At 40.8% G+C, this 13,998-nt stretch overlaps 1 protein-coding gene across 5 annotated transcripts in view; it reads left to right on the forward strand.

The window, feature by feature from the left end:
- Window positions 1–13,998, forward strand: part of PDE1C (phosphodiesterase 1C) — a 511,032-nt gene that overhangs the window by 487,746 nt on the left and 9,288 nt on the right. For 2 of the 5 annotated variants that reach the window (XM_040472308.1, XM_040472313.1), the window contains exon 18: window positions 2,835–2,903. The exons of 1 other annotated variant lie outside the window; for it this stretch is intronic. In XM_040472308.1, coding sequence (XP_040328242.1) covers window positions 2,835–2,903 — 69 coding nt within the window. Of the gene's footprint in view, window positions 1–2,834; window positions 2,904–5,641; window positions 5,734–10,044; window positions 10,106–13,998 lie in introns of those variants that run through there. 2 more of the 5 variants (XM_040472310.1, XM_040472312.1) reach the window with 2 other exon arrangements.

Here is a 13,998-nt window from a genome sequence, read left to right on the forward strand (position 1 = left end):
AGTGTCTCTAGGTTTGAACTCTGAAGGATCTTGGCTTAAGTATTGCCCCACTCAGTAGCTTTGTGCAAAAGCTTTCGTCTCCAAATTCCATAATTCGATAAAACGGGAATTATTTTACCATCAGAGAGTTACTATCAGGAAAGATAACTAATGTACATTTAATTATTTATAGCTAATATGGTACCTAGAACATAGTAACCACTTGATGTGCAACAGTGACTATTATTAATGACCAAGCGGTCAAATTGTGAATTACCACTCTGAATAAAAAACCTGAACCCAGTCTCCATTCCTAAAGCAATGGTTCTCACCTGAGGGCAATTTTGCTCCTAGGGAACGTTTGTCATTGTCAGGAGGCCATTTTTGAAGATCTCGATAGGGAGGTGCTACTGACACCTAGTGGTAGAGGCCAGGGATGCTGCTAAACCTCCTACTAGGCACAGGACAGCCCGCTCCTACAGCCTGGATGTTGTGCCGCTGGCTGTTGTAAGCCCTACGGTAGAGGGGACAGTGAGACAAGTAAGGTGTTTTGTGAGTGGAGGGATAAATGCTTTGAGTCATTGGCGCCCCGGTGTAGATGCAGATCAGTGGGACACAGAAGCATTTCTGGTGGACCAGAAGTGGCTCTGGACAAGAAGGTTAGAGGCATGGATTTGCATCCTGGTAGTACCCCTGATCAGAGCTGACTTGCTATGCACAGGCCCACCATTCTTTGCGTAGGATGCATTGTGAAGGGCACCCCCTGGAGTTGTGCAATGAGGCAGCCCTGGTCCTGACCCAGAGTTTCCCTTTGGGCTTTTCACCTCGGGGTGTCTGCGACACCTCATGCTACCAGTGGTCATTAGACCCACCTGGGCAACTTGTTGACTTGCAGACATCTAGCTCCATTCCTTGGGTATTTCACTTTAGTAGGCTCAGGAAAGGGCCCTAGATGCCACATTTATAGAAATCACCTCAGGGAATTCTGAATCACCCTCAGAGCCAGGATTGGGCCCTCTGCATTCCCTGCCAACTCTGATATTCAGGGCACATATGAGACCTGAACCACAGGGACGTAAAGTTCTGCCCGATGTAGCTTCTCTCACCTCCTTGCAACTTAACCGTTTCTGTGGCCCTGAGGTATTTGGATTCGTTTGTGTTTTCTGTTTTTCCTGTTGCTTCTTCTCCTCCTGTTAACACTACTGTGCCTACCACTGCCAGTAATAATAATAACAATAACACAGAATATCAGGGTGGTACCCTAGCCTGTAAGACTAAAATGAAACTTCTCAGACACCATCCCAAGTGTATTTCTCCACATCTCACCTGCGATTCGGCTGGGGGAGGGGGGGAAGTTTCCCCGTTCACTTCCGGCCCCAAGTTCCCGCTTCCTCTGATGAGAAGTCAACTGTGTTGACTGTCAGACAGCGATTTCTCAATGAACACAACCTCCGTCCACATCAGGCCTCTGCGTGTAACGTAGATGTTACAGAAAGTTGGAGTAGGTTCAGGGGACTTGTAACAGAAATGACAGTGGATCATGTATATCTTCTGTTTAAGGATTCTCTCTGCACATCTGCCAGCTCAGACTCCAGGCGTCTGCCATGTTGCTGGATTCTGATGTCCAGGCCTCTTTTGCCCCACTCTGGATGACAAAATAAAGAAAGAGATGAATGAGTGGATAAATAACATTTGTATACACAATATATGTGAATGTGTATACCCATGCATGTCTGTGTGCATATGCATATATATAATAAAAAAATATATACTTGTGTGTGTATACACTCACACACACACACACATACTTATTTATATGTTTATGTGAATGTTCTTTTTCACAACAACTCAGCCCTCCCTTTGTTTTCTCTCTCCTTCCTGATCCTCACTCTGGGGTCTGCCTTGTCATTCCCTCGTGGCCCACGAAACTGTTCATATGAACGAAGATAGATAATCCCTTTCCCAGTGGGATGTTTTTGTTGTTGTTGTTGTTGTTATTTATTTATTTTGAGAGAGAGAGCATAGGAGCAGGGGAGGGACAGAGAGAGAGGGAGAGAGATTCCCAAGCAAGCCCTGCACTGTCAACTCGGGGCCGATGCAGGGCCCAAACCCACAATCCATGAGATCATGACCTGAGTTGAAATCAAGAGTCTCATGCTTAACTGAGCCACCCAGGTGCCCCATCCTGGTGGGAGTTTTGATGCCAGCTGCAGGGAGCCCATGGACCCCACTAACCGAGCATTAGTATGGTCTCCTGCACATGCACACACACCGTGGTCCCTTTCATACTCGCCAGAACACTTTGATGTCATTGTTCTTTCCCTTGTTTTTCAGAAGACCTGAGCTTCAGAAAAATCAAGTTAATTGTTTGAGGTTCAATAGCCTGTAAAGTCTCTGGGGGCAAACCCCTGTTTCCTTGGTTCTAAATCTAGAACTTTCCCTTCCACAGCAGCAGTCTTCCACCCTGGGTGCACATAAAATCATCTGGGGGACTTAAGCATACTGATGTCAGAGTTCCACCCTAGTACAGCGAGAACAGAATCTCTGGGGGTGGCCCTCAGGCAACTGTGTATTTAGAAAACTTCCTTGGCGGTTCTAAAGTGTGGTTCTGCTCTGTGATGTGCTGGGGACAGGAAACTGAGAACCATCACACGCACAGAGGTAAAGGCTGTGCTCCTGGTTCTTTTGGACCATGGAATACGTGCTGCTCCCACAACTTCACCCAACCTTCTCCCAAACGTTGTTTTCAGACCCAAATGTTTGGATTATTTCATAATGTTTCAGATGAACATTTACCTGTCCTACGAGTCTGTCCACAATCCTGCTTTTCCTTACCCCTTTTTTCCTCTTTCTAGGCACCAAGAAGCGCTCCCACGGCTCGCCAGCCCCAAGCACTAGCTCTGTGAGTCGCCTTACCTTGCCAGGTGGGTAGATGGCACAGCACCGTGACCTTAGCAATCACAGGGGACAGAAAGGACTGGTTTCTCAGGAGTTGATTTTGATAAAATGGGAATCTGGTCCCTTATCTATCTAGTCCGCCCCACATTATCAGAGAGCTTTGCCTCTGTCGTCAACATTTGTAACGTTCCTTTTGGAATGCACATTATGTACACATATTTGGTTCACAATCTTTCCTGCTCACTGATGGAAAGAGTAGAATCGTGTTCTTCCTTGATGTCCATTGGGGCAGGCTATGGAAGAACTTCTTTGAGAGCCAAATGGTACAGGGAAGGGAGCGTGAGTCTTTGTGAGAGGCTTGGGTTCAAATCCCAGCCTTGCCTTGTTCAAATTGTGCAAGCTCACTACACTTATTCAGCTTCTTGGAACTCTGTTTCTCATCTGTCTGCATGACGGTAAGGATTAGAAATAATGCTTGAGAATTTAGCATAGAACTGACTCATAGCTTATCTCCACTATTGAGAGAGATGAAGGTCCTGTACAGTCTGTATTGGATACCATCTAACGTTTGCCAGAAAATTTTAAGCATTCGCGATGATCCTGTGTAATTGCTATGTAATATGAGGAACACCTATTGGTCATTCTGTCTCCATGCATAGGCTTACGTTCTCTACCACACTTTAAGTTTTATAAGTAAAATCTGGCAAAACTTGTTTGGGAGGAAGGAGGTAAATATGGACATGGGAAAATTTGAGAAATAATAAAATGTGTAAGAAGGAAAAATGTTAATAATGCTAGCACGTAGAGTTGACCAAGATTGCCGCTCCTTCCAGTCTATATTAGATGCTTTTTTCCCCCTAGATTTGAATTATATTCTACAGAGAATTTTGTTTCTTCCCTTTTAAAATTTACTGTTATATTATATTCCCCCATTATTAAATATTAAATAATATTTCAGTGACTGACTTCCATTTCATATTATACCACAATTTATGTATCTATTCATGGATAACTTTCTCTTTTATGTTATTTTTATTATTATAAATAATCTCACAGTCTTGTATCCAAATCTTCTGAGTCTGTAAGTGTGGATTTAGAATAGATTCTTTAGTAGGATTACTAGCTCAAAGAATATGTACATATTTAGGTTCTTGATATATTATTGTCAAAATGATTTCCATAAAGGTAATATTATTTTATACTTTTAGTGGTGAGTTTGCCTTTTACCATGCCCTTGCTAATGCTAACATTAATGCTTTACCAATTTGATTAGACAAAATTATTTTCACATTTACTTTGTATTTGTTTTATTTATTTTTTTTAATCTGTTTTCCAATGTTAATTTATCTTTTATATTTCTTCTTTTGGGAATTGCCAAATTTCATCCACTCGGAGCAGGACATTGCCTTCCATTTTAGCCTCTTTACAATAGAATGTTTTGCAATCAATGCTGTGTTATAATTCAGTGAGCAGCATTTTTTCTTGATTGTACATGAAATAATAGTTCACTTTACAACCAGTGGCACCTTAGAGTAGATGAAATATAATCCATACATCTGTGCTTTTTCAACCTCAACTTCTGTAGCTTCCCTACCCCAGTCCAAAAACGGGACTCAGCGTCCACTGAATAGCCCTGAAACCTTCCTGCCACCATCAGTCTGCCTAGAACACTCTTTACCCTTTTCTCCTCCTGGATGATTTCTCTTGGTGGTCCTTCCAAATCATCTAGGTAGAATTAATACTGACTTACAATGATTTGCTTGTAAACGCCTTCACTCATTGATAGCGGCCTTTCCAAGAGTGGGGACTGTCTTTTTTTTCTATCCCGGTGCCTTTCAAGGTGACAAGCACACACTGGGTGTTCATTAATGTCTGTAAGACTGGGTGTGTGAGTGAGAACTGTCCAGTTTCATTTATGACTGCAGAGAAAGAAACTGCCTTCACAAAAAGACTCATTTTCAAATTTGGATTTGCACTAACTCTACTTTCTTTCTCTGTTGTCTCTGGAAGCCTCTTTCATCTCGTTCCTGCTTGTAGTTTTGGTGGTGTTAGGACTATAGGCATTAGGGGGGAAATGACTCCAAATCAAGCAACTCCAGTGTGCTGTGATAGTGTTTGCTTTTCTCTGTAAGGTCATATCATTCCTGGGTCACATGGCACCTCTGACCTCATCCTGGACATCCACAATAATATGCAGAGCTGACCTGGTTCCCACCTGCTGTGCTGGGGGCCTATTGCTGGCCTGCTAGTTTTCCAAGGCTTATGACTCACCTTGTCTTTGCAGACACCTTGTCTTTGGCCTCAGTTTGGCAGTTTGAACTGTCCTAAATTGTGCGTTGGGGGCTCTGAGTTCTGGCAATTCCAAGTGGTCAGAACTGGAGTTCTCAAAACATTTGACATAATTAACCATGCAACGTGCAGCAGACACCCTTCACCTCACTCATTACGATGGCCAGCCCATGACTGTCCTACCTCAGGAATACCACGTTGCCTCCCTTGACTCAAATGCCTCTACCATAAACTCTTGGCGTCAAGCAATTTAAGGTATCATGTTTAAGGGTGCTTGGGCGGCTGAGTTGGTTGAGCATCTGACTCTTGATTTTGGCTCAGGTCATGATCCCAGGGTCCTGGGATTGAGCCCCGTGTGTTAGGCTGTGCACTGAGCGTGGAGCCTGCTTAAGATTCTCTCTCTCTCTCTCTCTCTCTCTCTCTCTCTCTCTCTCTCTCTCACCCTCTGCCCCTCCCCCATTTTTCTCTAATAAAGTAAAGTAAAATAAAATAAAATACCATGTTTAAGGATACTCAAAAAGCCAGAGGGATAATAATCCTTGAAAACAATAAAATAAAATTGTGCAGAAAAAAAAATAAGAACAGAGATATGCAAAAGAAGCAATTCAGAATCTGAAATTTTAAAAAGCCAACAAATTTATAGCCACTGGAATTTAAAAAGAGAAAGAAAAACTCAATGTGCAACACAGATGAAAAGAGAATTAATGTTGGAAGTCAGTCCTTAGGACCGGATACCAAACACAGTTTAGAGAGGGAACCATATCAAAAGTGAAAGAACATGAACTGTAAGACTTTTAGAAGGAGATATAGGGATAAACCCTTATGACCTTGGATTAGGCAGTGGTTTCTTACATATGACACCTAAAACCCAAAGAAAAAAATAGATAATATAGCTTCATTCCAACCAAAGACTTTTGTGCTTCAAGGGACACTATTAAGAAAGTGGAAAGGAAAATCCATAGAATGGAAGAACATACTTGAAAATCATATATCTGATAAGGGTCCAGTATCCAGAATATATGAAGAATTTTTACAACTCAACAATAAGAAGATAAATAACCCAATTAATCAGAGGACAGAGGATTTAAAGAAGCATTTTTTCAAAAAAGATATACAGATGAACATGAAAAGACGCTCACCAGCATGAGTCATTAGAGAAATGCAGATCAAAACCACAGTGAGTTCCGACTCTACATGGACAAAAATTGCGACAATAATACCAAGCGTTGATGACGATGTGGAGAAATTACCAGCCTTCTACATCGCTGGTGGGAATGTAAAATGGTGCAGCCACTTTGGAAAACAGTTTGGTAGTTTCTCAAAAAGTTCAATATACAGTGACCGTATGACACAGCAATTCCACGCCTAGGTGTATTCCCAAGAGAACTGAAAAGCTATGTGTACACAAAAACTTGTTCACAAACATTCATAGCATTATTATTTATAATAGCTAAAAGTGGAGAGAAACTAACTGTTCCTGAAGTGATGAGTACATGAAACAAATGTTGGGCCGCCTGGGTGGCTGTCCAACTTTGGCTCAGGTCATGATCTCACAGTTCGTGGGTTTGAGCCCCGTGTCGGGCTCTGTGCTGACATCTCAGAGCCTGGAGCCTGCTTTGGATCCTGTGTCTCCCTCTCTCTCTGCCCCTCCCCTGCTTGCCCTCAAAAATAAATAAACATTAAAAAAAATTTAAAAAACAAATGTGCTATATCCATATAATAGATTATTATTGGGCCATACTAAAGTATTGAAGTATTGATACATTCTACAACATGGATGAACCTTAGAAACATTTTGCTAAGTGAAAGAAAGAAGTGAAATTGCTAGTAGATGCCAGAAGACAAAAGGCTACACATTATATGATTCTGTTTGTGTGAAGTATCCAGAATAGGCTTATATGTAGAAAGAGAAAGGAGATTAGGGATTGCTAGAAACTTGGGGAGAGAGAAAAATGGGGAGTGAATTCTCATGAATATGGGATTTCTTTTAGTAGTGATGGAAATGTTTTGGAATTAGATGCTGATGATGACTGCACAGCCTTGTGAATATGCTAACTGAACTATACACTTTGAATGATGAATTTTATGGTATATGAATTATATCTCAATAAAAAACGAAAGAGCATGGAAGATAGTTAAATGGTTTGAGAGATTCAACGTAGGTGGAAAATGCACCTCAGTTGCCATACCTAAATAAAACCAAATGCATATCTAGAAATGTTGTGTGAGATTGCCCAAAATTGCCTCAAGAATAGAAAATCTTAAATGCCATGAAAAGCTGGTTATATTCAAGGAGGCTGCAAGCATTTTGCCTATAATAAAATGACAACCAACTAGCAGCAAAATTTGCATTCATAATAGTAGATGCCAGAGGACAGTGAAAATGTATCTACCGTGTGTTGTGGGAAAATAAACCAATATACTATAGCTAAAATAGCTCAACTATTAATTATGAGTGAAGGCAAAGTAAAAAAAATTTCAGATATACAGTGACATAATTTATCAGTCACAGTCTTTATTAAAAGAATGATTAAGGGATATACTTCAATAAGAAGAAAAACAAACCCAAAGCAGGTATGAGATACAAGAATAAATGGTGTATGCACAGGTAAATAAAACATATTGGTAAATTTGAGTAGTGACCCTAAAAATAATGTCCAATTTTTGTATTAAAATGAGAAACAGAATCTATGGATGAAAGGAGGTTTGTTCAGTGGAAAGCTAAGGACTGCTAATACCTATTTTGTCTTTGGGCAGAACTTTGTAGTTTTGTAACTTTTCAACACAAAGTATCATTAGTAAAATAGTGGAGATATAGTCTATAACATCTAAATTGGGAACTGAACAATAACAAAAAAGGGGAATATAAAAATGTATCAACTTAATAGAAGGAAGAAGAAAAGGAAGCAAGGAATAAAGAATGATTACAAAATTAGATAGTAGAATCAAATTCAAAACAAAACCAAAATTAGGTAGTAGAATCAAGTCCAAAAATATCAGTAATAACAATAATTGCAAATGGTTTAAGAGATTATCTGATTAGATAAGGAAAACAAAATCCAGCTCTATCCTGCTTTTAAGTGCACACCTTTAAAAAGACCCACAGAAAGTTTGATAACATATGACAAAAGAAAGTTATCCATTTTAATATTCATATAGTAGTCCATTATATAAATGAGCCACAAGATATTTAATTATTCTCCTATTGATGTTTTTTTTTTCCATTTTTTGCTGTTACAAACAATGCTTAACATAATATTGAACAAGAAAAGCAAGTTGCAACAAGATATATACCATCTAAAACAATTTATATTATCCTTTAAAACAAGCTAAAATATTAGATATTTAATAAATGCACACAAATTCAATAATTGAGTGAACATATGCAGAGGGCTAATGAATACCCAATTCTATATGATGCTTTTTGCATGTGGCGGGGGGTTGGGGGAGAGAAGTATCATGGAACAGTGTACTGGGTACTTCAACCCTATTTGTGATATTTAATCTCTTTAAATAAATGTTTGAACTGAGGCGCCTGGGTGGCTCAGTTTGTTAAGTGTCTGACTCTTGATTTCTGCACAGGTCATGATCTCATGGTTCGGTAGATCAAGCCCCACATTGGGCTCTGTGTTGGCAGAACAGAGCCTGCTTGGGGTTCTATCTCTCCCCTTCTTTCTGCCCATCGCCCTCTCTCTCTCTCTCTCAAAATAAATAAACTTTAAAAAGTAAATACATTTTTGAACTGATATGCAAAATGTTAACATTTGATTAAGTTGTATTGAGAATACATAGGAATTTGATACCTTTATCTATACTTTTCTGTCTGCTCAAAGTATTACATATTAAAGAATTTAAGTGAAAAATCTATGGTTGTCTTCCAAGACTGTTTTGTTTGGTTTCATCCATGTAAAACTTGATTTTAGATATATTGCAGAGAAATTTGATGTTTTCTCTTTCTAACATACTGGGGGAGATACGAGGATTCAGATATGAAGAAAGTTCTGCTGGTACCATGCTTCAATTTTTTTTTTTTTAATTTTTTTTCCCAAGGTTTATTTATTTTTGGGACAGAGAGAGACAGAGCATGAATGGGGGAGGGGCAGAGAGAGAGGGAGACCCAGAATCGGAAACAGGCTCCAGGCTCTGAGCCATCAGCCCAGAGCCTGACGCGGGGCTCGAACTCACGGACCGTGAGATTGTGACCTGAGCTGAAGTCGGACGCTTAACCGACTGCGCCACCAAGGCGCCCCTGGTACCATGCTTCAATCCAGAAGCCACCAGAGAACAACTCATCAAGGAACTGCTTGTGTGGTTTCCAAAGTTATCAAAGGAGTCCTCCTAAAATTCCAGGACCGGGAAACTCTTCTGGGGACATCACCTTGATTCTTGGCACATCTATCGCAAAGTGACTCCTGTGTCATAAAGTAATAGCACCTGCAGCCGATTTTTTTCTAGAGCCAACTTCCACTGTGCCCCATGGGGTTTGTGAACCCAGTCAAGCTCCATGGTGGGCTGTAAATGATGGAGAGCTGAGGAGATGTTGGCTCTCACTGGAGCAGTGGCCCGGAGCTTCACCACTACTTACAGTCATGACTGCTGATGATGGAGATTAGTCAGTGACTTACTTCTGAGCAGATTCCCCAGGGCGCCTCAGTCCCATCACTCTCCTGAAGTGGTCCCTAGATGGAAAGGTACAGTCCTGTCACCATTTGCTGATGCAGACAGCTGATTGCTTCTTTGTGTGTGCAGCTGCTGGCATGCACAGTAGTGTTGGCAATAGACGCAGCTCAGCTTCTAATCTCTGTGTCTGACGTAGAAAGAGCGTGTGTGTTGAGATGCCAGCTGGCTTGCAGTGACATTGTCTGTGTCCTATTCTAGGGGACTACGGATAAAACGTCCATCCGGAGGATTCCTCAGAAGACACCTGACCAGCTCTGAGGTCTGAAGACATTTTAGGAAGTTTATGCTTTTTTTTTTTTTTTTTTTTTTAACCAGGACGAAACATTATGTGTGTTATAAGTTCTTGAGTGATGAACTTCAAAAAATAACTTCTGATCTCCCTAACACAGGTTTTTAACAATAAATACTTTGGTATGTATTGCACATTTATTAAATATCAGGGACAATGTTAGATTCTTAACATGTATTACCTCACTTGATCCTGGTAATGTTATCTCCATTTCACAAATCAGGAAACTGAGGCATAATTGGATAAGTAGCTTGCTCAAAGTTAGCGAGACAAGACAAGCCTATGCTTTTTGCTTGAGTTTCATTGCTAGTGGGTAAAGACAGACGTCAAATAGTCCACACTGTAACCGCCTTTCTTGCACACTTGTGCTCTGTCTGGGGATTAGGTCAATTACCCAGCTATGAGTGTGGAGGGACCCTGCCCTGTGTTTTGAGTGAAGATTCCAGTGAGTGCTCTTTTGTAATTCTTTTATGTTGAGTTTGAGGGATGGAAGTTGTCATTCTTACAATGGTGTAGATCAAAGCTCACGTGTTATATTTTGATTTAGTACTTCAGAGCTCCAGACCCCTGGTGAAATTTAGCTTTGCAGTCTTCTCCAGGCATAGGTCCTTGTTGGTATGAACAAAGGGCAGAGTTGCTGACTGAGCCTTACACTTCCCATTTTATATGTGCATGTGGAAAACCATACACATTGATGGGAAAAAAAAAAAACTCAGGAAAAATACTTGGCTTTTCTCCAAAAGATTTTTCTCCTTTAAAACAGCATGGCTCACATAAGTTGGGCCTGCTGGGGCCAACAAAAGGAAAACAAATAACTAAATTGAAGGTGATCCCTCCTTGAGGGAGGACTTCCTTATTTTTTTTATTAATTGAAATAATTTTATTAAATGAAACCATTAATCATTAAATCCTCAGGTTGCAGTGCATTTAATAACCAGCCATTGTTTGAATAAGAAGAGAGCTTGTCTTTGGGCCTTACTTAACTGCTCCTCCTCTTTTAGCTCTTTGTTAGAGGGAGAGGGGTTTGAAAACCATGCCTCAGTGCCTCTCCATACTCTAGTGTAGAAATGAGCTGAGGTTGTAGCATTTGTGTAAAGCAAACGTGTTCGGGCTTCAGACTTGAGACTTCAGGACGAAGGAACTTGCTGACACCCTTCTTGGAACAAATATGGGCAGCAAATCTAGACATCAAGACGTTGTTGAAGCAAGGGGGACCTATCAGGGTCTGTAGATTCCCATCATCTTTGCCAGCTGATGTGTTTTCTAAATGATTCATTTATTCTTTAGTAAATGCGAGATTTATGAAAGTTACTGAGTGTGATGCAGAGTAGCTTACTCATTTGTTAAATATTTCTTAGCACCAACTGTTACCAGTTCTGTGATTAGGTTCTGGGGACGCAAGTGTGCATAACACCTTGTCCCTGTCCCCATGAGGTTTGTAGCCAGGATTAATGATCTGCAGGATAAAGCATAAAGAAGCATCTAAAAGACCAGGGCATCAGTGGTTTAAGAATGGCTTCCAATGAAGGTGACTTGAAGAATTATTATGCCTCAGCATAATAAATGCAGAGTCTTAAGAATCAAAAGTGCCCTTGTGATTTTCCTAATTACATCAAGATTAGAAATCAGTGACTGAAACTTCTTCCATCATGGTTGGTTGTCTAAACCACACTTCCCATCCCAGCCAGGATTTCCAGCACCCCTTCACACTCATGGTTAGGTGTTGCCCAAAGTGATTGCACAAACATCCCTATCTGTACATTGTATCTGTACATTGTATAAGTAGTTTAGAATGTGGGCTAGATGCTTTTGCTTTGGTTAGAATGGCACTTAGTTTCAGCAAACTGGTTCCCTCAGGTAGCTGATATAGATTTCCATATATATGTGTGTGTATATATATATATATATATATATATATATATATATATACACACATGCACTTTTTAGATAATTAGTCTTTTTTGAATCAGAATGGTGTGTTCTCTGCCAAATGTTCATAAATAAATTAAATTAATCTCTTCATTGTTTGGTAAGGTCTTTGATGTAGTAGCATCTAGTTGTGTGGGGAATTATATGACTTTTCTACACTATCATAAGAAATCCATCAGGGAGGGCGCCGTGCAAAGGCCCTCAGTGATGACCATTCATCCCCTATGCTCTGTAATAATAATGGTAGCCACATATCAAATATATACAACATACTGGGAGTCTTCAAGCTTACAAAGTACTGTATATACGTTCTCATTTACATCCCCATTAAAATCCTTATGGCACCATGCAAGGTAGTTACTATTCTTCCCATTTTACAGAAAAGCAGAAAACAAAACAAAACAAAAATACCTGAGTCCCAGAATAGTTCATCTCCTTAGAATCTTACAGCTAGTAATAGCTTAACCCAGTTAGGTGCTGTCCCAAACCCATGCTTCTCTTGTAATACCATACCACCTCCCTCCAAAGTAGGTTTTCAAGTGTTCAATTCTTGTCACAGATTTTAGCAGATGGCCAAGGGTTGGAAACTCCTGCATGCAATGACCAGATCCTGCCAGCTGCCCCAGATATTCCTTAATACCTAAGTATAAACTGACTTATTCTCAAAGCGAACTTGGCACCTAAGCCAGTGCTTCTCAACCTGGCTACACGTTAGAATCACTGGACGTGAGGGGCGCCTGGGTGGCGCAGTCGGTTAAGCGTCCGACTTCAGCTCAGGTCACGATCTCGCGGTCCGTGAGTTCGAGCCCCGCATCAGGCTCTGGGCTGATGGCTCAGAGCCTGGAGCCTGTTTCCGATTCTGTGTCTCCCTCTCTCTCTGCTCCTCCCCCGTTCATGCTCTGCCTCTCTCTGTCCCAAAAATAAATAAACGTTGAAAAAAAAATTAAAAAAAAAAAAAAAAAGAATCACTGGACGTGACAAACATCCTGATGTTTGGGCTCCAACTTAAAATAATAGATCGTTTCAGAGACTTTTGAGAGTAGAGCTTCGGCATCAGTAAATTTTAAAGCTCTCCAGGCAATCTGATGTGCAGGCAAGGTGGAGAAGCAAACAACTTCAAGTTGGATGAAGGGCAACAAAACCAGGCGGGTTATCTTTTCTCTATGGACATACGTTCCTCTGGGGACCTGAAAATGCTGGTTGGGTCATCATTCGATGCTAGGTAGTGGTTTGGCTCATGCAGTGTCACAGCTCCTTCTAGATAGCTTCTCAGAGGCAGGCTTCCTGTTTCTGGGATCTTTACTCTGTGAGGTGAAAACAGGGAACCAGTGGGTTATTTAGCATTCTCAGTTTCTTGAGGTAAAGTCCTTGGAGAGCCAGAGTCTTAAAATGTAGGTAATGGGTTTCATTATCTTAGTTTTAGTATAAAACACACCTTGAGGAGTTTTAGAGTAGATCATCTCCTTAGACAACACTACATCTAATGTGGGGCACTGAAGCCATGTGCCCGAGTCATACGCGGTAGAGACAGAACTGAATCTGGCCCCTTCCAAGGATGAGGGCAGCTGCGATAATGGGTGTGCAAACACCGAATAGTACAGAAGACGGAGACCATGCTACTGGGTTTCCTTAAGCAGCCAAGCCTTGAGTTTGTAAAAGGTGGTTTTATTTCGCTTTCATTTTTTAAAACGTCTCGTGGGAAGCCTAGATCATGAACAAGAACCAAGCCTGTTTTACTGCTGAAGCCAGTTAATATCTTCCACTTGCCCTTTAAGGAAAAGACTACCTTTGAAAGCCAGTCCAGCCGAACTGCTAGAGTTTTAAAGGGTGTGTTTCTGCCTTGGGAATAGGAAGAATCCTGCTTGATTCAGCCCTTCGTGGAGCTGATGCTAACATAGAGAAGAGTCTTTCGGCTGACTTTATGTTTTCTCCTG

The sequence above is a fragment of the Herpailurus yagouaroundi genome, unplaced genomic scaffold (genome assembly GCF_014898765.1).
Source record: "Herpailurus yagouaroundi ecotype Mexico unplaced genomic scaffold, PumYag 100, whole genome shotgun sequence".
Classification (NCBI taxonomy): domain Eukaryota; kingdom Metazoa; phylum Chordata; class Mammalia; order Carnivora; family Felidae; genus Herpailurus; species Herpailurus yagouaroundi.